This window comes from Lepisosteus oculatus, chromosome 2 (assembly GCF_040954835.1).
Source record: "Lepisosteus oculatus isolate fLepOcu1 chromosome 2, fLepOcu1.hap2, whole genome shotgun sequence".
In the NCBI taxonomy this organism is placed as follows: domain Eukaryota; kingdom Metazoa; phylum Chordata; class Actinopteri; order Semionotiformes; family Lepisosteidae; genus Lepisosteus; species Lepisosteus oculatus.
Window position 1 is genome coordinate 59,561,954 of NC_090697.1, and position 25,978 is coordinate 59,587,931.

A 25,978-nucleotide genomic window follows, 5' to 3' on the forward strand; every position below is an offset into this window, starting at 1 on the left:
TCATATGGCAAGTCAACAAGGAATTGAGTGCTGCCTATGGATGACTGTTAAGTGCAGAATTGCAGTTATGTATACTCCTTCTGAAGGACGCTTTGTATTACATTTTAAACACTTGTCAGCTAAGAGTGTGAATGGGGACTTATTAAGTGAGTTATTAAATTAATGTGTGTGTGACACTAGTGGGGCAGTAAATTTTAAAACCTTGTTGTGGTTACAAACTGAAATATTTCAGAAAAGGAGAAATATGAGTTGGGATTTCAGCTTTAGCACACTATATTACATTTCTAAGAATAAAAACAAACTCTCTTAAAAATCCACTTAGCAAAAATGTTATTGCATGTTATGACAAGTACATGACTATAGTAGTTTAAACAAATTCCCTTTATTCCTGAACTTCAGGATGACTCTTTTTAAATTAGGAAGTCTTTATACATTTATTTTCTTCTGTCTGATTTCAAGAGAGTTTTATTAATACAGAGCATAGCTTTGTTATTGAAAAGGCTATTGAATGATATGCAGCAATACTGGTCAGGTCAGAGACAAAACGTCTAGTAGGCATCTATAATTCAGAATAGGTCTGGAATAGATCTGCTATGAGAGGGAAACTGATGTTCTTTTAAAATCATGCCTTAACCCAGAATTAATTCAATTTCCTTTGGAATAAACAGTACATTATATATGTGTATATTGGAATACATCCTTGTAACTCTTAACTAGCAAATATTTTGCTGCCTTTAAAACATTTTAATTGCAATGTCATGATATTAATTTAACCAGGGATTATACAATGAAAAAGTATATTTCATGGGAAAGAAAGTTGTCAATTTTGTCATTACCAGCAAAACTGATCATTTTGATCATTATGAAATAACATAATTCCAGTGTCTAAATATTTTATTGTTGGCCATGGAGTGCCTTGCTATAAAAGATAACCCTTTTCAACAATAACTTCTATTTGACTGTTTGAAAAAAATGAGTTTATATACTGAACATCACCACTGAATATAACTTATTATTCAAATTGTAAACAACCTCTTCTGACAATGAAAATTATAAATAAGAAAAGATCCAAAATCGTATAATCGTATATAATTGATATAATCATAAGCAATAGCACTAGAGTACACCAGTGAATTAAATAATGATTTTAGATGTAATCACTTAACATGTTAGGGAGGAACATAATGGACCACCATCATTATTAATTAATATTAATATGAAACACTTTCACCTGTCCTAGGTTTTAGTAAGTTTTTCATCCTAGAAAAATAAAATAAACTCAAAATACAGTTACTGTGTATTGGACTGAGATGTCAGTGCAACTCATAATTTATACATCGGGGTCTGTTCAGTGATCAACCCTGAAAGCAATGTTTCTGTTTAAAAATGGTTACTCTCTCTGGGATCAGAGTGCATTTGCTTTTGAATATCTGTTTAAAATGCAGAAGAGGCAAAGAAATTAGGTAGTGAACATTATTATGACACCAGAAGATTCCGCAAAGCCTGCCATCTGAAGACAATGATGTAAACAAAAATGTCAGATTTAAAACAAATATAAAAGAGGGCACTATGATATTTTGATATGATGTTGTGTATGTTTATAAATGGAGAACACGAGACCAAAGTGCCTTACAGAGATAAAGCTTTAAAACACACAGCAGTTCTTTCTATATTATGATATTATGTCATTCTTTTCATTCAACAACATTCAACCGTTATTTGATTTGGTTTCAGCAATGCAAATAGATAGTAATATTAGGTTGTCAAAAAGCCGATATCTTTCATGTTTCCCGCTCCATGGACTCTCACTTACCTCCTTGCTCATCCAACATAACCAAAGTCCTGATACCAGCATCTTTACTCTAGTCCCCCAAGAATGGTAGCAAGGCAAAAGGTGACAGAGAGAGGAGAGGCAGCAGGAAAAAGAAAAAAAAGAGGTAGACTATCAGGATGGAAGCATATAGTTGTACGTTCCGGAAAGATAGAAAAGAAAAATAATTTTATTGACAAAGACACCCGCATTAAGCATCAACAATTTTTAAGTTTAAAAAAATTCAGTTACTGTCCAAAACACAGAGAGCTAGATGTGGTACAATATTGATGCTGTCTATACACTTGATATTTTATATTTGTTCATTCTATATCTTTTTGAATAATAATATACATGTACTGTATGCATTTATAGAAAATTAAAATTGTTTCCATGTTTTCAATATGGCCCATTAATGGCATAATGACTTGCAAACTAGCGGATAGAAAGGTATAGAAGAGTAAGGCGTAGTACCAAGAAACAGAAACAAGGATAGTTAAAGTGAATCTAGGGTATGACACACTAACGACTAAAACTATATGTACACTTTTATAACAATGAAACTGTAATTACTAAAATCCAGTAATTCAAGATATTTTAATTAATTCTGACCTTTTACATGAAAAAACAAGATTGTTATTTACTTCCAATCGATGGATTACGCAGATCTATGATAATACTATCATAATACACTTGTATTGTATTGGTAATGATGGGTAGGAAACCCCACATTAGGATATGAATATTTTAGACATTAGAATTTGAATATTAGAATATGAAATGCTATGTGCACACTGGAAGTGCAGATGTAATGTGCTACATGAAAACCAAGGTTTCTATCTCAATATGAGTTGGAGTTCTGATTGATCCGTAGATGACTGATCAGCTCCTGCAGCACATAACTTGCACTCTTGCACTGCATAAACTTCCATTAATTCTCATTATTAATTAATCATGTCAATATAAGTCTATTTCAACTTGAAATCTGAAACTTCAACTACTGCATATGAGAACTTTCATGTTTCATGCCTATATATAGCTTTTTATACAGTTACAACATTCAATACAGCTACAGAGATGTAAAATGCTAAACAAAAATACTACAAACCAGGAGACAGTGCAGGAAGAAAAACAAGAACTAGAAGTACAAGCAGTGTCCAAGGATTCCAAAACCTTCCTTTGTCAAAGGAGAATGATTAAGGACAAGAACACTGTGTTGTTACAGAAATAAACTGCAGTATTAAACTGGTATATATCTGCAACAGTACAGTACTTTAAAGTACCTTAACTACACTTATAAATGCTTTTAATACTTCCAAATCAATCAATATAATGCAGCACCTTAAATATTTTGCTATAAGTGCTTGAATAGATATATCTGTTTTAAAAATGTCACCAGAGGAATACATGTCTCCTTCTAATACCTACAAGAGGGCAGCAAAGATTTATGGAAATCTTTGTGCTTATAATAATCAAAATGAAATTAACAGTATGAGTGGTATGTGAAAATATACAAACACAATACATCCATTGCTCTTTCCCCCATAATTATACATATTGTATGAAGTTAACTTGCTAAACATTATTTTTCAGCTTCAACAGACTGAAATCTATGCAATATTATCTTCAATTTCAGTGTAACTATTTGTTAGGAACAGGTTTTTAATATGCAAATCCTTATGTACTGTACATGGATGATACCTGTTTGACAAAGACATGAAATTTCAAATCATGAAGGAAATCACATAGCCAACTTGGCTTATGCATGTATTCTATTTTGTAATAATTTAATTGTATTTTCCCAAGAAAAATATTTAAATTGAAACTTTAAGACAAGTGGCTGATGTAATAAATGAATATTACACTTTGGTGTTGACCATGGAAGCACTTAATAAACACTACTTGTGGACTTGTGTTTGTAAATAAAGGAACAAAGTATGATATACTTAATCCATGAACCAAATTCTTTAAACAGGTGCTTAAAATAGGTTAAAACAGATAGTATCCATCAACTAGCAAATTTCTTATGTAGCACCATCCATAAAAAGGTGTAATTACAGACCAATAAGTCTTATTTCTATTGTATAATGGAAATGAAAATTATAACTAAACTAGAAGATAATTTATGAGGACAGTCAACATAGTTTTAGAAAATGTAGGTCTCATTTAGCTTGTTCTCTGATCATGGAACAATAGTAATAAGGTTTGAGTATGGAACATAATCAGTGGGTGAGCTGAAAAGGAACAATCAGAGGTTAATATCACTCTGAACATGGATGCTTCATCAATGTTTCATCGAAGGAGCCTTCTCCAGGAGAAAATTTTTAATTACATTTATTTTTATTAAATTTGTTATTATTTTTACACAGGAGCAGTTTGTGTGATGGGTCATGTGTCTCATATTGGATTGTGATCTATTGCAGCTGTAAAAGTTAGCATAGTAACTTTTCAGGTGGTAGAAATGTCCAGATTTTGCTATTGCTAAGTTTCATTTCTATTGGTGCAACAGTTCATAGGATTTAGAAAGGGTTTTTAAATACATGGGTAAGGCTGCCACGTTAATGCAGGATCCTAATTTTTGTGATAAACTCAAAATTAATCTGTCCTAAAACACCTGCCTAGTATGACATTAGTATCCTACAGTATGTCCTCACCTGAACACTAGCACTTTCAAGAATAAGCGGGAAAAACACTTAAAAGGTTTCCAACATCTAAGTTATTGGATGTATCTAAAGGTTCAAATGCCACTTGGAAACCTAATTGTAAAGATCCTCACAATGAGTCACTAAGATTTGCTTAGTGAATGATTTATTGTGATTAGTTATTACATTTATTACAGCTTCATACTGTTCAGTATTAGAGCAGGGGCCATGGAGGTCACAGCTTGTCAGATCAAAGCTGTATCAGCAAGGTTTATCCTCTGTTTAACCACTAAACAAAATAAGATTTAATCAGGGATTTGCATAGGAGACCTGCGTGGTGTGTTAATATTTGTTCCTGAGATGTAGGAAAACAATTAAGCAGTGCGGTTTCTACTGTAATATCTTAACATTTTTAAATGAGCAACTTTGAGAGTTAGGTCAACTGACGTTGTAAAAGACATCTTTTCAGCTTTGATCAGATATTCATCAAAGACATGCTTTTGTTTTGGCTTCAGCAACAAAGTGATTTCTGTTTTGATTCACTGAATATTTGCAGGATTTTCAAGCAGCCATGCTATTCAGAAAATTTATTTTGAAAGAGGTTAAAACAGTTTAGTTTTCTATTGTGTTAAAACTGTAGTTAGTGTTATTATGATCTAATGCCTGTCTTAAAAAGAGGCATATTCTAAATTCAGTCTCTAAGCCAGCAGCCATGTCACCCTGCAACTTACAATAACATCAGAAAACATAATAGAAAAAGATAGAGATTAGATAATGCATCTTGCTTAAAACAATTTTGAACATTTTATGTTGTCATCACAATACCATTACATAAAGCTATGTTTGTCAAACATAGCTGAATTTTAGAAGTCATATTTATTCACATAAAGATCACCAAAACCAAATTGACACTAATTCTCCGCTCTTTGGAAGTGTAACAGGAATCTTAGCAAACTACTGTATATAGGGGCCTCTGAAGCATTCCCGTTTCCTTAGGATACAAAATGAGGTGAAACACAAGAGAAATTCAGTAGCAGCATCTCCTTTGTAAAGCTTACCAAAGATTGTAGGCAATCTGTCATTGTCCTCTACAACTACACAGTCTACTGTATAAAAGATGCCAGGAAGGGGATGGATGTGTATCTTACCACCTTCGGCTGTTAAATAAGTGCTTTCAGAGGAAACAATGAATCTAACCGCAAAGTTGATCGCAAACCTAAACACTACCCAGCGTCTTCAGGATAAAAATATTGCTAACTACCATGCAGCCACAGAAGTGGCTTCTGTTTTGAAACACAGCCATTTGAATACAAACCACAAATAGAACTACATCAGAACACCAATTAGAATGAAGTGAAGTGATAAATTGAAAATTAAGCCTTTTGAACAGTGTCATTTTTGGTTTTGAAAAAGGTATAACTCATTTAAAAAAAAAAAAAACTAATGCCCATTGTGAATGTTGAGGTAAACTGAATTTGGGGTTGTTTCGCAACTACACATCCTGGAGCAGGACTTATAGGTGATCCTCTAGTGTAGTTCTAACAGTTGTTTTCATAACATCACATAATATTAATATAATTAATATATTAAAATAATAATATTAATCATACTTCTTGGTCTACAATTTTTTGGGTCCATTTTGTCACTTTCTTGTGAATGGGCCCTACACTGGCAATTTTCCTTTCTCTGTTTTCAGCAACTGCTGGAAGAGATCTGTCAAGGGCTTCTGAATGACATCTATCTTTTCCCTGAGTAAATTTGATAAGATATCATTGGGCCCTAGGAATTTATCAATTTTAAGTGCTTCAATGACCCAAACCATTTGGTCTTTTCTATCCTTTTGAATAAAAAACTTTGTCCTCCTGCTGTCTGATGTTCTCCCTTAATGAATTTATATGATAAAATTATTCTGTTTTAACACAATAATTTGTTAACAATTTGCCTACTATATGAATACTGTATATTGCATTGTGCTATATATGCAATAATATTATCTCGTGCAAAGTAGCATAGACTTTAACAACAGTAGAACATCACACTCCTCTTTTTGGAAAACAAAATAATCTAAAGGAGCATGTGTTCTGTCTTTTGTATACACGAATTACAACACCATGTCAGTAGGCATTCTCAGGTTTAACGCATACTATTTTCGCCATTTCTGTGACAGGTGGAAATGACACGGCTTACGTCTGCATTCTATAAACCAAGAGTTTGCTCTGTTTTCCATACAGAATTTTTTTATTGACACTCTATCAGACAAGCTACAGAGCTTTTTGAACTCCTAGGATCTGCTGGCTGTTCAGTAGTATGAAGTAATATTCCAGGAGGTCATTTTAATGTAACCAAAATCCTTCATTTCATTTTATCTTGGTATATTTTTAGAACAAGTTAAAATGAAATTTCTACAGCTATTCTTTTTAATCTAACAGGCAGGAATTCTCAGAATTCTCCTACTGACACCAAATTAAGCCACAATCCACCTTACTTCACTGATCTTAGAGGCTGTAGCCACACATTCGATAATGTCCAGGACCTTCCATGGATATTTTCTACTTGGCAGAGAGGAATAGTAGAGAACATGTTCAGGGAGAGAAATGCCAGGGATATAAAAGACACTAATCCCTCATGCAGACTCAGCTCTCAGAAATGTACTCCATTTTCAACTCATCACCCTATTTCAATTCCTGTTTTGTGTTCTTTCATTTGTACATTTCATTAAGCATTAATTATTTGCCATTTAAACAAAACTTTAAACACAAAAGCGCAAATCCTTTGTCTATTTAAAATTAACAGACATATTTTGCCTGGTAATATAAGCAACATTTTTGTTCTTCCAAAATCTTAGGAGCATAGTAAGAACTTCCATGTAATATGTTTGTAAGCTTCTTCTTCCTCCTTATGACTGTATTTTATACATTAATGATTTGTATTTATGTGTATATTTCAGAACTGAATACTTTACTCAGCTTTAACATTTTAGACAGACATGACCTTTACAAGACTTGCTTTTTTACAGGAAAATGCATGATAAACAGTTCCATATTCAAAATTTAAAACAAAAAAAAAGAATAGATAGATCTGTTATTGGAAGCCTACATAGTCCTGGTTATATGTGGTTTAGCCATACAAAAGAGCTATACAGAAGACCTCTTACCTCTTCAACTAACTGCAGCATACGACGGGTGCTCTCCAGTGACTGTAAAGAAAGAAAAATGTAAAAATATGATTACATCAAAATGAAGGGTTCCACAGCTGACAAATACAATTATAATCACAAAACTTTTTCCTTTAAAATAGTGTCACTTGAATGTTTTCTCATTAATATTTCTACAGTGTCTATTCATGTTAACTACATGAAAAACAGAGAAAGTCATCTGAGGAGTCCATGAAGACATTGTGACATAAAGTGCATTTCCATTTTCCATAGAGATGTGTGATTTACATATGTAGTAGCATTAAAAATATAGTCTAATTACATATTTTCATTGTTTAACTTTGTTGTCTGGAGAATCTCATTTTACCTGGCCCATTCTAGATTTGCCAAAGGTTTCTCGGCAAATCACAAATTTGCCACTCTTTCATCAGTAACCCCCATCAAATCAGGTGAATGCAGATTTGGCCAGAAACTGAAAAAGATGACTGCACCCATTTATTTCAAGAGTTTTCACTGAATTCTAGATTTTGTCAGAATAACATTTCGGTCAACATCAAGGTCAAGGAAAAATTTACATCTGTCCAATTGAATGAGTACGATTACTGAAAATAAGTGCTTACTTTAGGATTCACTTTAAGCCCTTGATGAAATAAAGTTAAGTAGCCCTTAACATATAAACTATGTATACAAACAGTGTGATGTATGTCTGAAAACAATTCACCTGTAATTCATTATGTGTTGTTTTTAGGACATTAATCCCACCATTGTGCCATTGTGGTAGTGAACACCACCCGTATACTGGTTAATCATCGTCACGTATGTCGGAAGGGACGAATTGTGGAATGGTAGGGGAATGGAAAAAGACCCTATGCGAAGAGGAACGGGGAGAATGCCCGGGCTCAGCAGTATAAGAGTTCAGGAATTGCCGTATAGAAACATATGCCTTGACCTGGTGCTAGGCGGGTCTCAGGACATCCGAACGTCAATGCTGAGCGAAGGGGAATGAGTGACCCAGAGATATATAGCCCCAGACAGAGAGACACCGGAATGACAGCAAAGCACAGGAAACTAAGGACAGGACAGAGTAGGAGCGCCCTCTGGCTTCAGAGGGCGTAACAGGTCAGCTCCTGACGCCCATAGAAATAAATGAGCTAAGTAGGAAAAACCTCTGAAAGGAAACCTCTGGGAGTCCACAGCTGAGAGCTGCCCCCTCCTCCAGGGTAGAAACCTTTATTGGGTAGAGGAAGGGGAGGTCAAGTAGAGCTCCGGAGGCTTAAAACAAAAAACAGACATACACAAGCACAAACCACAAAAATAAACTTGGGAGACCAGCGTGACAAACTTACAAAAAACAGATAGGAACCAAAAATTCCACGACCCAGAGGTTAGGGGGACCAGAGAAAGGGGAAACCAGGAAGTGAAAAATCAAAACACCGAGCAAAAACAAAAACACAAAAACCCGGGAAAAATACTGCAGACTAGGGAAAACACGTTCAACATTCTATCACTGATATTGGAATAGACAACCCGAGGAAAGCCAGGCACAAAGCCCGCTCACAGGCAAGGATGTCCAGAGTGATATCCAGCAATAAGAATAGGAAAGCAGGAAAAAAGCTCAACATCCTATCACTGATATCAGAGTGATCAACTCAAGGAAAGCCAGGCGCAGGGCCTGCTCACAGGCACAGATGTCAGGAGTGATATCCAGCAATGAGAATAGAGGAATGGAAAAAGGCTAAACATTGTATCACTGATATCGGAATGAACAACCCGAGGAGACCCAAGCACAAAGGCCGCTCACAGGCACAGATGTCTGGAGTGATATTTAACAATATGAATAGGAAAGCAGGAAAAAAGCTCAACATCCTATCACTGATATCAGAGTGATCAACCCCAGGAAAGCCAGGCACAGGGCCTGCTCACAGGCACGGGTGAACGGAGTGATATCCAGCAATAAGGATAGGAGAGCCAGCTAATCAATCAATCACAGATGCCGGGAGAGACAACCCAAGGAAAGCCAGGTATTCACAAGCGGATGTCGGGACGGCATACAACTGAATGACCCGCTCACAGGCACGGAAGTCAGGAGTAGCATCCCCCGATTAGAATAGAAGAAATGAAAAAAAAGCCCAACGATAAAAGAAAAAGCTGCGGAAAGACAAAAAACGCCGCTCATGGGGTAGGAGATGGCTCAGCATTCTGTCACGGATGTCGGAAGGCACGAACCATGGAATGGCAGGAGAGCGGAAAAGACCCTATGCGAAGCCGCAGAACGGGGAGAATGCCCGAGCTCAGCAGTGCAAGAGTTCAGAAATTGCTGTATAGAAACCTACAGTGCCTTGCGAAAGTATTCGGCCCCCTTGAACTTTTCAACCTTTTGCCACATTTCAGGCTTCAAACATAAAGATATACATTTTTTATTTTATGTGAAGAATCACCAACAAGTGGGACACAATTGTGAAGTGGAACGATATCTATTGTATTTTTGAAACTTTTTTAACTAATAAAAAAATGAAAAGTGGGGCGTGCAAAATTATTCGGCCCCCTTGCGTTAATACTTTGTAGAGCCACCTTTTGCTGCGATTACAGCTGCAAGTCGCTTGGGGTATGTCTCTATCGGTTTTGCACATCGAGAGACTGAAATTCTTGCCCTTTCTTCCTTGCAAAACAGCTCGAGCTCAGTGAGGTTGGATGGAGAGCGTTTGTGAACAGCAGTTTTCAGCTCTTTCCACAGATTCTCGATTGGATTCAGGTCTGGACTTTGACTTGGCCATTCAAACACCTGGATACGTTTATTTGTGAACCATTCCTTTGTAGATTTTGCTGTATGTTTGGGATCATTGTCTTGTTGGAAGATAAATCTCCGTCCCCGTTTCAGGTCTTTTGCAGACTCCAACAGGTTTTCATCCAGAATGGTCCTGTATTTGGCTGCATCCATCTTCCCCTCAATTTTAACCATCTTCCCTGTCCCTGCTGAAGAAAAGCAGGCCCAAACCATGATGCTGCCACCACCATGTTTGACAGTGGGGATGGTGTGTTGAGGGTGATGAGCTGTGTTGCTTTTACGCCAAACATATCGTTTTGCATTGTGGCCAAAAAGTTCGATTTTGGTTTCATCTGACCAGAGCACCTTCTTCCACATGTTTGGGGTGTCTCCCAGGTGGCTTGTGGCAAACTTTAGACAAGACTTTTTATGGATATCTTTGAGAAATGGCTTTCTTCTTGCCACTCTTCCATAAAGGCCAGATTTGTGCAGTGTAAGACTGATTGTTGTCCTATGGACAGACTCTCCCACCTCAGCTGTAGTTCTCTGCAGTTCATCCAGAGTGATCATGGGCCTCTTGGCTGCATCTCTGATCAGTCTTCTCCTTGTCTGAGCTGAAAGTTTAGAGGGACGGCCAGGTCTTGGTAGATTTGCAGTGGTCTGATACTCCTTCCATTTCAAGATGATCGCTTGCACAGTGCTCCTTGGGATGTTTGAAGCTTGGGAAATCTTTTTGTATCCAAATCCGGCTTTAAACTTCTCCACAACAGTATTACGGACCTGCCTGGTGTGTTCCTTGGTCTTCATGATGCTCTCTGCGCTTTCAACAGAACCTTGAGACTATCACAGAGCAGGTGCATTTATACAGAGACTTGATTACACACAGGTGGATTCTATTTATCACCATCAGTCATTTAGGACAACATTGGATCATTCAGAGATCCTCGCTGAACTTCTGGAGTGAGTTTGCTGCACTGAAAGTAAAGGGGCCGAATAATTTTGCACGCCCCACTTTTCATTTTTTTATTAGTTAAAAAAGTTTCAAAAATCCAATAGATTTCGTTCCACTTCACAATTGTGTCCCACTTGTTGGTGATTCTTCACATAAAATAAAAAATTTATATCTTTATGTTTGAAGCCTGAAATGTGGCAAAAGGTTGAAAAGTTCAAGGGGGCCGAATACTTTCGCAAGGCACTGTATGCCTTCAGGCCACAGATGGAATGGCGACCTGGTGCTAGGCAGGTCTCAGGACATCCGAACGTCAATGCTGTGCGAAGGTGAATGAGTGACCCGGAAATATATAGCTCCAGAGAGAGACACCGGAAGGACAGCAAAGCACAGGAAACTTAGGACAAGACAGAGTAGGAGCGCCCTCTGGCTGCAGAGGGCGTGACAATCATCTTAGCATTCTTCTGACGTTTGTTGCTATTTGTAGAATACAATAAGTCTTATATGAAAACACTTAAAGCATTTATGCATAGATTGTAAACCCTGTTTAGATTATAACTCATGTCTACCGTACTGTACATGATCAACAGAAGAAAACTGTTTGTTAGTTGCTGCTGATGTTATAAGAATCATTTTGCTCCATTTATACAAAATATGAGATTAGAATATATAATCTCTTATTAAATAAAAAAAAATTAACCAGGGAATGATAAAGTGAGAAATTGAATTAAATTCAGTACTACAGTGCAACAGGACTGTAGTAACCTTCAACTACCTCATGTTTCATTTGCTATATAGTGATTAATGATGATGTATTGCTTTAAAAGAAACCATTCTGGTTTGTATAATCTTTTTATGAATGTTTAATAAATCCATTTGTGCAGAGTATATTCTGCATGATGAATTGTGAGCTCATTTCTAATAGTCTTAAAGGGCTGTCTTAAAGGGAAGATTCATAATGGTACAGTAGCTTTAAGAGGCAAATGGTATATTTAAATATACTGTATTGTAATGCCATAAGGGACAGAATCCACAAGGGGTGTCACTTTCCCAGAGGCCTCCTACAATTTTTAGAGTGCAATCCCTAAGGTACAGAATATAAATCTGTATGCTAGCCATAGAGTTAAACATAATTAGCTAGAATCAGCATAGTCCTTGTAGGAGAAGATTGTCTGACTTCTTTAGAAAATTACACAGAAGTGTATATAAACTTTAATATCAGAGCTCAAATGAAAATATTAGATAACATTACAATTTTAGTTTACTTTTCATATATCTGTGTATTGTTAGCTTCAAAAACACTGTAATATAATAATTGAACTGCTGTGTTCCTCAAAGGTTTGGAATTGGATGAAGTGAAAACATCAAAACATTTATTCTTGTATTTGAAACAAAGTGAAATTAATATAGTCAGTACAGACATACATTAAGGGGCGTTTAAGATACAGTTGGTAGAAATATGGGAGTGGCTTTTTCAATACATGCTGCAGTGTTACGTAAATAACGATGTAAATGAAAGTTCTGCATTATCAAGGAGATGTTAAAGCAAAGTGTCATTGTATTTGTTTGATATCAAAGATCACAGTGTATAATAGCATGACATTAACCTCAAGGTCCTTGCTTAAACCCCTGTCAAAGACAATAGTAAGGATTTAATTGAACATGATTTATGTGATGATAGTATTGTTACACAGGTGCCACAGGCATCCATAGAATTCCTCCTGGCATACATCAGTTTTGAACAAAATAAATCATGCAATCAGCCATTTATATACACACAGGATTATATTAGATTTAGAGATGATCTAATAAAATGTTTAATGTTTTTTGTCAGTTTAGAACAATTTCATCTCTAAATACTGAAATCTCAGCATCATCATGTACAAAAAAAACAACAAGAGAAGTAGCCTAGTTCACATTTTCTTCACATTTATGTTAAAAATCCACTTACTTCGTCAGCCAGCTGGTCAGCACGTTGCTGCATATCAGCCAACTCATTACGCATATCTGCGTCTTCTGCCATGGTGAAGGATAGTTGTGGCTTTTAGTTTACTGCAGGGGCTCCAAAGAGTCCTGAAAGCACAAAAATTATTATATCAATGCCAATGTTAGTTATAGTTTGACATATAGTTTAATATTTACCTAAAGAGACTGCTACAGAGTTCAATTTAAACTTCAGGAGTCATAATATATACATACAGTATGAGAAATACAAGATGAACTACAACATGACACTGAATATATAAATGCCAGGTTTCTTATTTTAAGTAGAAATTAACAGCTTTGTAATACAGAAAAACCTTTCATATGTCACCCCAGAATGTGAACAATAATCAAGAGTAAATATTAAGTAGATTAGTCATATTAAGTAGGTACAATAGCATTGTAGGACAGGAAAAGTAAGCAAATGACTACTTAAATAGCATACAGCACCTTAAAGATTCTTACTATTCTGCTTAGATCTATCATGTAAATCTCGCTTTTATCTAAATTCTTACATTTTTTTTTACTTCTACCCATTAAAGATTCATGTATCCATATTCTGCTATCTAAACTCTGATCTGCATTAGAATTAGTCAACCCTTACCCCCACCAGTCACTGCTTTATATCCTGAGCATCAGAAGAAACCCTTTTGCTTATAACATCAGAAAATTCAGAAAGTGATCTAGAAAATAACAATCTTTTTTGGGGCAGGTGCTGACTTTTTCATCTTGCAGCATGAGGACATGTGTCATCTGCAGGCATGCTGTCACATCAACATTGTCAGGAAGGGAAGCTAGTAAAGTCCCAGGACTAGACCAAAGTATCATCATGCATGCATGTTGCCATTAATCACTAATGAGGTGTTGTGACTCTTGGTCTTTTAGATTATGACCTGCCACTTACCATTTGTCTGTAATATCTTGCCAAGTTAGAAATAGCTGTGAATATCCCAGTGAGCGACACCACACTGACTCATTCCACCCTCCAACATACTGATTGTGGCATTCTCTTGATCAGTAGGACATATCGGTCCCTTTGTTTTTTTTTCATGATTTCAACCAGTCTTGACCTTCACCAGGTTAAGTTATCTCAACATCTGGGTCCAATCAACTTTCACTAATGAGTGGATTTGGTACAACAGCCAGATTCATTCGAGTTTGCCATTGTCAGTCATGTATGATCAAATCATAAAGATTCTAAAACATTTAATCTCTTTCCAAAATCAGTATGCTTTATTTTTCTAAAATCATACGTGTAAAGTGAGTTTTGAGTTGTTGCTTGGTATATGACTAATAGTTAGAAAAATCAGTTAAAATGATCCTTAACCACAACCGAAAAGTCCACATCATTGCAGACTGCAGACTGGTTTACATTTTCCTGTGAAGTAGTTTTAAGGGACACAATGTTTACAAAACAAAATGGCTAAGAAAAATAAAGATCCATTACAGTAAACAGCTGGCAAACAAGAGGAGGTCATTAGACCCATCTAACTCATTTACTTCATTGCTAGTAGCTAACTGGTAAGAAGATGTCATCCAGCTGATTCTTGAAAGTTTCAGTAACTGCATCAGCAACATGGCTAAGTGGCCTGTTCCAGACTCCCATAACTAAATGCGATATAACCAACAAAAATCCTGGCATTCTGTACCTCCCAACAAAATCACCCTGCACAAGAACTTCCTCATGAAACTTGGAAGACAGACTAAAAAGAATACATTGTTAAGAACGTAGTGTAGCTGTCCCCCTGTAACAGAGTGATTTTATACTTCGGTTTAGGATATAGATTTTATGGTAAATTTACATAGAAAATTCTTACTTCTACTATACTACAGTAGATCCTCCTGAATATTTTAAAATTTAATATTTTTACATGAAATCCTCATCTTGGTTTTAGAGTTTGATAATACATTTCATCATGATTTACAGCACTAGGCTATGGTAATACACGTATTAACTATTGTAAATTATGAAAGCAGAAAACCTATTTTTGTCACTAACACAGCAGTGTAAATCTAAAGCAGTTAAATACAACTGAAACAAAGCAAGAATAAAACTAATTTCATGTTTAAGAAATCAAAGAGAAAAGGGGATAAAGTACTAAAGTACTGTATCTTTTAAATTTGTTACCTTTCAAAAGATAAATCTGCAAGCTACTGTACAGTAGGTTAAAGAAACCTGGTAATGAAGGTTAGGTCAGGACATTTAGATGACTGATTGTCAATCGAGACCCATCCATGACAGTAGCTGTCAGAAATAGTCTAATTCAAACAGCTGGCCACACAATCTGACTTTAGTATTGCTTTTGGCAATGCAATGTCAGTGAGTGCATGTCTTGTGCTGTGTACATACTATCATTCTGTCTCGGCACCCCTGGAGTAGTTGGGGTTAAGGGCTTTGCTCAGGGACCCAATGGAGCTCGATTCCTCTGCCGGCTGCAGGATAGAAACCCGCAACCCGCAGGTGCAGATCCTAAGCTACAGAGCCACCACACCGCCCCATAATTGAAAATTGAAAACATACATACAAAGCTTCTAACAAAGAGTCCGTCTATTTTTCACAGGCATTTCTATACCAAAAGAACTCATTGTTCATTCCTACATTATTATATATTCTGAACACATTTTATTGCAATCCTACCTCATTCTTTGTCATACTATGAAATGTGCTTGTCATGAATACTGTAGCACTCTGTTTTCCTTTTTCTTACACATAAAAAGAGCTGTATAAAAGTGTTCTGGATACTTCATCCTCATGTCTTTCTTCAAAGGCTTTTTTATTGTTGATTTCCACAACAAAGGTGTAGTAGATCAAAGATAATGCAAAGATATTTTATACAGTGTGAACAGTTCAGAGATAGATAATATATTATATGTTAATATACATATTATCCGCTTTATTTACCATATTATTTGTTCATAATTTGTAAATCATCTAGAAAAAGTATATAACAGATATAAAAAAACCACAACCACCACAAAAATCCTCTATAATCTTTTTTCTATAATCTATAATCTTTTCACTTACAGTATGACTGTAGGAAAGGCAAAAAACAAATAATTCATATTTAAGTATGTCTACAATGGCAATCAGTTACTGTATATCATAATGGAATTTTATATAAATGTGGACATGATAAGATGACAATCAGTTCTATGAAAAATGTATAATTAAAGTTTTAATTAATAGAGTACAATAATTCATTTTTCAGTCAAATCAATTACTCTTCGTGTAATTCACATTCACTAAACAATAAAACACTTCACAGAGCTCGTCTAACAGATCAGATTCTGCTAAACCAGACTTTATCAGTAAGGTAAATGATAGGCTCTTCTCATACTAAACTTTACAGTTTAGTACACAAAACTCATATTATACAGCTTAGTGTAATTATGCCAAATACAGTAGAGATTTGACTTTATGGCAGTCTGTATGAAGGTCAGAGTTATTTTAGAGTTTTGCTCTGACTGACAACATTCAGACTGAAATTAAGTCAGACTAAATATGATAGCTGCTTTGGTCTCTATCTCTTCATGTGATAATGATAGTCTTTTTAAAACCAGCACACCACAGAAATCTAGTGCCTGCATTCTGTAGGCAATGTTCTGTGATAGTTACATGCAATAGTTTAGTAGGTAAATAGTATTTTACAGCTTTTAGCCATTAACATCAGAGTGAATATTTGTTTTGGAACTCTGGGTTTTTTAAACCAATTTTAGGTGATCAATTAGTATTCTGTCCAGAGAACCAACTTAATATATATTGTATATATACTGTATAAGTGATTCTATCCCTATCCCTCATTGACATTATATTGTTTATATCTAATTAAGTGCAGCATGATCAACACTTCCCTATTACTTAAAGAAGTGAACCCCTGAATGCCCTGGGGCCTGTCAAGTCCTCCCATTTAACTACAGATGATCAGTATACAGATCCATTCCAGTGAAGACTTCCAGGAAATAGCAATAGTTTAACACTGTGGTGAATACTGCCTAAAGCTTGTAACTATAGCCCACCATGATGTGGTGGACTTGTCCGGCAGAGAGGTAGTGCATGTGTATTATTAAGTTATAAGTTAACTATTAATGTCTAGTTTGAACTCGGTTGGGTAGTCATTTCAAAGCCTAATTAGACATTTTAATTGAGCAAAAGTGCCAGAATAATTCAGCACATTTTTAGTGAATAAACTAAAAAAATGTCAGGAAAAAACAAGAAAACAATATAAATATTTCCATGCAAAACCATCTTTCAAATTATTCAATGTCAACCATGTCAATCAAGAAATTGTAATACTCTGGATTGGGCATTTTTAATTCTGCTACTTATTAAATCTCTTAGTCTCCCATTTTTAGTTTTTCACCTAGAATTCGCTCTTTGAATATAAATTTAGAATCATAAATCACAATTTGCAGAGAAATACTGTTTTGCTCTTGTTCTAATTGATTTAGAAACTACGACATAAACCTCCATTACCAAATCATTACTTTCTGCTTAATTGCATTTGATAGGATGACTTTAATATAGCTCATCTGAATATATTGTTTTTCCCTAACTTTTCAGATCCATTGTTTCCAATCTTTAAGATACAGTTCTGGCCTGTATTTATAAAGGAAATGCCCATTTTTTGCCTTTTTCCTTTATTCCAGACAAATTAGGTCTGGTGAAAAACAAAACACTGAAAACCTTTGTAGCGAAGATAGCAGACTGAAGAAGATACGTTCTTGCAGTGATACTGACTGTAAGACCTTGCAGACTGAAGCAATCAATAGCTGTTGCTGATTTACACTTATTAAAAAATCTATAAACTGTTATCAATTGGCTGGCTCCATTTTGAAAGAGGCCACATCACTTACATCACTGCATAAACAGTCTGCAGGAACTATTACAAGCAAACCTCCAGACCAAATTCTTTACAGATTGAAACAGAGGCAATAAAAACAGATTTAGCAGAGCTGCAGCTGGATGTATTAGAAAGATGCTAATTCAACATTAGCTTCCATAAGAATGGACTATAGCATAAATAAGGTAATCATCCTTATCCTTATCAGAAGCTTGTGCCGTGAGTGGGTACCTTTTTCCAATCAGACCTGAAACCATATTCTTTCTAAGTAATCTGAACACTGATCCATCTGAGACTTTATTATTTAAGAGAGTTTGCTGTCTTTATTATTTGGTAATTCTAATTACCTTTACTATAGAATCCACAGACTAAGGATATCTTTTCTATTTTAGTGATGTCATTGTTTAGACCAAGGAAATTCATTCCCATTCATTTCACAACAGATGTAAGAATCTGTTTAGAGAGTGAGATTTAGTGTGGTAAACAGACCACTGTCTATTAGGTTGTACTGTAGGTTTTCTCTCTACAGTCTATTAAAGTATTTTGCGGTAGGCAGATTATAAGGATTGCTGGTCATCCAGAGAATAAAACATACACATGGAGTGTAACCCTTAGTAATCCCTGACATTAGGGGATGTACTGTAATTATTAATATTTTCATTGTTTTGTTGCATGGCAAACTGGTGTCAGGACCTGAATTTTGATTTATTGATTTATTAAACTTCCTCTTTTTTAATTATCACATCCCACATTTGCAAGAAAACCTTTAAAATTTAGGATTTGGGAGAGATCATGTGATACACTGCAAGATGGTCACATTTCATTAGGCTCCCCTGATATAGCTGCACATCTTCACTCCCAAGAAATATTCTGTCTTTTTTTGTTAACTCCAAGCTAAGGATGACAGAATCAGAAAAAAAAAAAACAGAATTGGCCCTAGCTACCAGACAAAAAGCATGTTAAACAGTCCTGGTTGATCCTGGTGCTGATGCTGGTGATCAAAAGGGTGTTGACTGCACAGCACAGCCTCCAATACCAGAGTCAGAACTTCTTGGCTTAGATAAAGGTAATGGAAAAGCTTATTACATGTTGGCTCAATGAAAACAGAACTGCATTAGACTGGAACAGAAATCAATTTTTGCTCAATTATACAGTTTACACATTTTACCAAGAGTTACTTCCCCCTCCCTATAGACTGGTGATATTGCTATACAGTATATTGCAATATTACAAGGAAGTGACTGAATGGTCAATGGGAAAGGAATGTTTTGTGTCGAAGACTTCAATGTGCAGTGTCATCTCTGCCTTGCCCAGGTGGAAATTAGTATGGCTGAAGAGATATGGCTGTCACTTACAAATCATTAAAAATCAGACCAGATGCATAAATACTAAGTATTCATTTCAGAGCATGTTTTTGAATGTTTCCTTTTCTCAAGATGTTAATAAAATAGGGTTATTGAGAAAAAAACATGGAGTTTATTTTTACTTGTCTTTAGATTAATGGTTCTGTAGGACACCGGACACCGGGAGAAAGATGGCAGGATCAGGACAGGGTGACAGACATGGGGGCGTGATGGTCTTTGATCCGGTGCTCAGGGAGTGTGGTGGAGGAGAACGAGTCCAAAACAGTCCAAATAGGAAAACCAGGGCACAGTCCAATATCCAAAACCAGAAGGTCCATCCAAGACAACAACAAGCATAAAAACAGGGAACGGGAACATGGAACAAGGAACATAGAAGTTAAAAATAGAGTGGCGAGGCCAGGCACTCCGAGTCCCGGACTCAGCTGCTCAGGACACCGCTCGGAAGCCTATCCCTCAAGCCGCGGACGTGGGGCAACTTGATGCTAGGCAGGCCTCCAGGTGTCCGTCTACCAATGTAGAGCCATGAGCTTCAGAGGCACGAGGTTTAAATAATAAACGGGGAACAGGGGACAGGTGAACGTACTAATGAAACTAAGATACAAAAGGATAAGAGCTCCCTCTAGAGGAGGGATGATGACCATGACAAGGTGTGAATTTAATGGGAATTGTTTGACAATTGACATAGAAAGCATATCTGATTCACTCCTGATCTGAAACACAAAGGATGTGTAAGTGTCTGCATGATAGTTGCAAGCAAAATACTAGGACGGCAATACTTTTGATTTGTTGCAAAAAAACTGAAACATCTGCTCCCTCTATTTGCTTCCAGTTAGTTTTAATTTAAGAAAACTTAATTTAACTGAATATAGTAAATACTGAGTTTGACTGAATATACTTAATTAAATTCGGTCCTTTTGTTCTATTTTAGACATAAAGTATATGTTGTCACACGAGTTGATAGACCTTTCTCTGTCTCTGCTGTTTCTCAGTTTTGTTTCTTAGATTTAATAAACTTTTCAGGAAGATTGAGACTAGAACATTCAAAACTACAAAATTCTCAAACTGAGTATTCAGTATTCTACAACTGCATTGAAAACAGCAATGGATAAGTTGTAAAGAAGTTACTTTCAGAAACACTTTCATAGTATCACATAAATTAATCATTTTTGTCCTTCTGTAGATTTTGTCCTTCTGTGGCCTGAGATAAAAAAATTAAATACTAAAATAGAAATACAAAAAATTAGACACAAATTTTGCTCTAGTCATACCATCAGAAGGATTAGAAATTCAGATTTCTCATAATACCAAACCTTTCTATATGCACAGTTTGGAGAAAAAAACAAAAAATCCAAAATGTAATTAATTAGTTTCCTAAGACGTTAAATTTGTGGATTTTTTCCCCCAGAAACTACAAAGCTGCATATACTGTATATATTACAAAATAATTATACATTATAAATCACAATGATTTCTACAGTTTCGATACAGTTCCTGTATTTGATAGTTATTTAAGTACTGAATATTAAGTACACAAAAATATAATGCAACTGCAGTAATTATTCAAGGGTTTGGTGATATTTTAGAATATGGTACAATCTATATTGTATACTGTATACATGTATATTCTAGTTAAGTATCTGTTTAGGCTATCAATACCCTGTGTATCAAATATTATTTTAAACACAAACGGGAAGAGGAGTTGGACATTGGCCCAAAGAGATGGTTCATTCAGTCAGATTAGCAATATTATTTCATGCATGATGATGTACAAAATCTGCTCATTTTACTACAACAAGATATTGCTGCAGAATTATTGATGTATATCCCTGGGTGTAAAGAAGTATCCTAAACTGATGGGGCAAACAAATTTGCTCTTACTAGGTCTTGAACACAGAATACTATGAAAGGACATGACTGAACTTTTCCAAATTCTCAAGAAGGCATTGACAAAGTCAACCCAAAGATTCTTTACAATCAACAGTGAAACATAAACCAGGAGGCTGGAGGAAATGTTGTAGAAGTACACTTAAAACTGAGAATAAGAGGCATTTTTTCTTTTAAAAAATTACTAGATTAGATCAAATCAATTATCTACAAACTAGATGGGTTTCTCATGTTTATAACCTGTTTTATGTCCATAGTTACTTGTTTAGATTAATATCCAGCACACAATGAATGTATTAGATTGATGATTGTTTGAAGATCCAAGATTGAAGACTAAAGTCTTGTGTCTTCCTTGTAATGTGGAATGGGCAATTGTAACGTGAATGACTAAGATTATACTGATCATGGTCTTAAGGAGTACACTGAGATTACCAAGATCAACAACAAGCTGCCTCCTGAAACTGGCATCAATGGCTCTCCAAACGAAAAAGATATTGTCTCCAAATTGCAGTTGTGCAGCCGGAGCTATGATGAGATAACCCTAAGCTGTGATACATCACTTTTGGAGGGCTATCTAATGATTATATCTGGGTTTTCTATGTTGCTCAGTTGCATTAGTAACTATCATTATTGTTGTGCAGAAGCTGCAACTCTGTTGCTCCCTCTAAATATGATGTAACTTTATTTAGTAACTTCATTTATTAAGTAGCAATCAAGCGTTTGCGTTAACTGGCAATGAGTCTTTTACAGCACTGTGGAGGAATTTTGGACCACTCATCTTTGCAGAATTGTTGTAATTCAGCCACATTGGAGGGTTTTTTGAGCCTTAACCGCTTTTTTAAGGTCATGCCACAACATCTCGATCGGATTCAGGTCAGGACTTTGACTAGGCCACTCCAAAGTCTTCATTTTATTTTCTTAAGCCATTCAGAGGTGGACTTGCTGGTGTGTTTTGGATCATTGTCCTGCTGCAGAACCCAAGTGCGCTTCAGCTTGAGGTCAGATTCTCCTTCAGGATTTTTTGGTAGACAGCAGAATTCATGGTTCCATTTACCACAACAAGTCTTCCAGGTCGTGAAGCAGCAAAACAGCCCCAGACCATCACACTACCACCACCATATTTTACTGTTGGTATGATGTTCCTTTTCTGAAATGCTGTGTTACTTTTACGCCAGATGTAATGGGACACAGACCTTCCAAAAAGTTCAACTTTTGTCTCGTCAGTCCACAGAGTATTTTCCCAAAAGTCTTGGGGATCATCAAGATGTTTTCTGGCAAAACTGAGATGAGCCTTTATATTCTTATTGCTCAGCAGTGGTTTGCGTCTTGGAACTCTGCCATGCCATTTTTGCACAGTCTCTTTCTTATGGTGGAGTCATGAACACTGACCTTAACTGAGGCAAGTGAAGCCTACAGTTCTTTGGATGTTGTTGTGGGGTTTTTTGTGACCTCTTGGATGAGTCGTCGCTGCACTCTTGGGGTAATTTTGGTCGCCCGGCCACTCCTGGGAAGGTTCACCACTGTTCTATGTTTTCACCATTTGTGGATAATGGTGGTTCGCTGGAGTCCCAAAGCTTTAGAAATGGCTTTATAACCTTTTCCAGACTGATAAATCTCAACTACTCTGTTTCTCATTTGTTCCTGAATTTCTTTGGATCGCAGCATGATGTCTAGCTTTTGAGGATCTTTTGGTCTACTTCACTTTGTCAGGCAGGTCCTATTTAAGTGATTTCTTGATTGAGAACAGGTGTGGCAGTAATCAGGCCTGGGTGTGGCTAGAGAAATTGAACTCAGCTTTCCAAAGATAATAAACCACAGTTGATTTATGTTTTAACGAGAGGGCAATCACTTTTTCCACACAGGGCCACGTAGGTTTGGATTTTGTTTTCCCTTAATAATAAAAACCTTCATTTAAAAACTGCATTTTGTGTTTACTTGTGTTATCTTTGTCTAATATTTCAATTTGTTTGATGATCTGAAACATTTCAGTGTGACAAACATGCAAAAAAATAAGAAATCAGGAAGGGGGCAAACACTTTTTCACACCACTGTACTGTATATACTAACATCCATCTGCTTATTCTTAGACTGTATGGCAAAGAAAGTCATAAAGGAATTGCAGTGACATTTAGTGCCATTAGTAATTAATTTGTAAACAGAGCTCAGAGGTTGTATGTAGAGAACCAGTGGTGCTCTATATACAGGTAATTAATTTGTAAATAAAGCTCAGATGCTGTCTATAGAGCACCAGTGGGGGAATGCAAAGCATTTCACATGGATGTTATTTGTATAAAAGAGTGTGTTAGAGTTTGAGAGGAGAGACAGAGTAATGGGTTTATGTTGTTTGTTGTTTATAGACATTTTACAGAGAAAAAGAAGTGATTTTCTACCCAAGACAGGGATGTTTTTACATCATTCATACAATATGCCATACATTTTAGGCTTTCAGTCATAATCCCACAGCTTCGCACCATTGGCTCCTCAGCCAAGCATGTACAAAGTAAATCAAATGTGTGAACCTGAGCAGGATTACTATTACAAGAACTTGTAAATAGTAGGTTGAAACTATCTTGTTTCACAAATCTGTTTGCAGCAGAATTTTAATTTATTTGCTGAAAAATATTTGTTCTTGTCAATTATAGCACATTTTCTGCTGGTTTCTGTGTGGTTTGGTGTAATATTGCTACAAGCAATATCCACAGTATATGTTACTTGTCTCTTTCAAGAAACCTACAGTATGTGTTGCTTTAAATGAAACAAGAAAGTGCTTTTCTGCATGTTTACATCAGCATTGTACAAGCATTTATTTTTACAATGTGTATGATATGGCACTATGGAGTTCCATATACAGGGGTTCATGAGTACAAATAGCATTCACAAGCTCAAAAAATTACTACAGACACATGATAACCTCCCATAATATCTCAAATTTAATTTGGTCAATTTGTAGTGTAGTTAATAATTAAGGGGGAAAATCCAACATGGCTTTCTGAAGGTTTTGGCGATTCAGCTTATGAAATGGCGATTCAGTCACTGTGTGCTACAGCCTATCCTAATGAACTTTGTTATAATGATTGGTGCAAATAAATTACATTTTCTTCTTCTCAATGAAGAAGTTAATGACTGTATTGTTTGTCAATCTATACAAATCAATCATTTCACTACATTTAAATGTACCCATTAACTAATTTACAAGGATGTGTTTTTTATATGATTACAGTGGATTTTGGATTAAATTTACTTATTACTACAACAAATTTACAAAGGTTATCAGGAAAAATGTCAATATCTTTTGTGGGCAGGCATTGATTGTAATCGACCTATCAAGTGGAGTTCTCTGTCCAAACTATTACATTTGGACCTCTCCAATGATTTTGGTGAGCTGTCACAATTCTCATTCTACGAGACAGGCTCTTTTTTGGCTGTAACTTTTTGCCAGGTTAGAAACTACACAGTATGAACAGCCCAGACACTGACAGTGTGGTGACTTAGTCCAGCCTTCACCATAGAAAGGTATTGTTATGGTGATAAGTGGAGCATATTGCTACCTTTCTCTATTCTTATTTCTTTTCACTTGGCTTGACAGTCAGCAGGTTAAAACAGCTAATTACCTATACTTAATCAACTCTTTCACTAATGAGATGATTTTATAACCATGCAACAGCCAGAAGCTAAATATTTATATTTTATTTATATAAATAAATATTGCTAATAGTGTTAGTACATTTTATTATACTTTGGTTATTTATATTTTCAGTTACCAAAAATGTCCCTTTAATTACATGATTCCACATTAAATGGATTTAAAGAAGCAGGCTTCCACTACATGCCTGTAACGAAGTGGTGCGGTGGCTCTGTGGCTAAGGATCTGTGCCTGTGGCTGGAAGGTTGCTGGTTCAAATCCCACAGCTAGTAGAGGAATCCTACTCTGTTGGGCCCCTGAGGCTCTTAACCCCAGCTGCTTCAGGGGTGCTGTACAATGGCTGAGCCTGTGCTCTGACCCAAGGCTCTCTATCTCTATCGCATGGAGAGCAAGCTGGGTTATGTGAAAAGACAAGTTCCTAATGCATGAAATTGTATAGGGTTAATAAAGTAATGTTTTTATAACAGGGTAGTTAGGCTCTGAACAAGATAGTTAGCAGCCCAAAGAAGAGTTGCCTTTTGTTTTAGTTTGTGGTGGCTGTTTTCTTGCCTGCACTCTAAATAAATATTGTTGTTTTTTAACCTGGCAGCTGTGTGTTAGTGTGTTGTTCTCCTGGACCCACCTAATTTAGATGATTTTGTTGCATCACCCCCATGGGCCATTCCAAACTATTTCCTCCTCTCGGTGCCATAACTGATGAATCTACACAATAAGCCCTTTGAAATGTAGGCTAAGTGTTTTTATATCATCAAAATATTGGCCTGATGTCTTTTTATATTCTTCGAGTGGTTTACATTTTGGAATGTTTTTTTTTCTTATGGTGGCTCTGCTTGTGTATAATGACTGCTGTACATCACCCAGCAGGGTGCAGAGGTTCAGTGGATGAATGAAGTAAGCCTTCTACTATCCTTTGGGATCACTACATAAAACCAAAGGCTTATTAT

The 25,978-nt window shown here is 36.0% G+C and overlaps 1 protein-coding gene across 2 annotated transcripts in view; it reads right to left on the minus strand.

Annotated features, from left to right (window-relative positions):
• LOC102684106 (synaptosomal-associated protein 25) overlaps window positions 1-25,978 on the minus strand; it is a 64,761-nt gene that overhangs the window by 13,001 nt on the left and 25,782 nt on the right. For both annotated transcript variants that reach the window (XM_006625689.3, XM_006625688.3), the window contains exons 2-4: window positions 13,271-13,392; window positions 7,607-7,648; window positions 1,814-1,862 (exon numbers count right to left, since the gene is read on the minus strand). In XM_006625689.3, coding sequence (XP_006625752.1) covers window positions 1,814-1,862; window positions 7,607-7,648; window positions 13,271-13,342 — 163 coding nt within the window. In that variant the 5' untranslated portion in view covers window positions 13,343-13,392. The remainder of the gene's footprint in view (window positions 1-1,813; window positions 1,863-7,606; window positions 7,649-13,270; window positions 13,393-25,978) is intronic.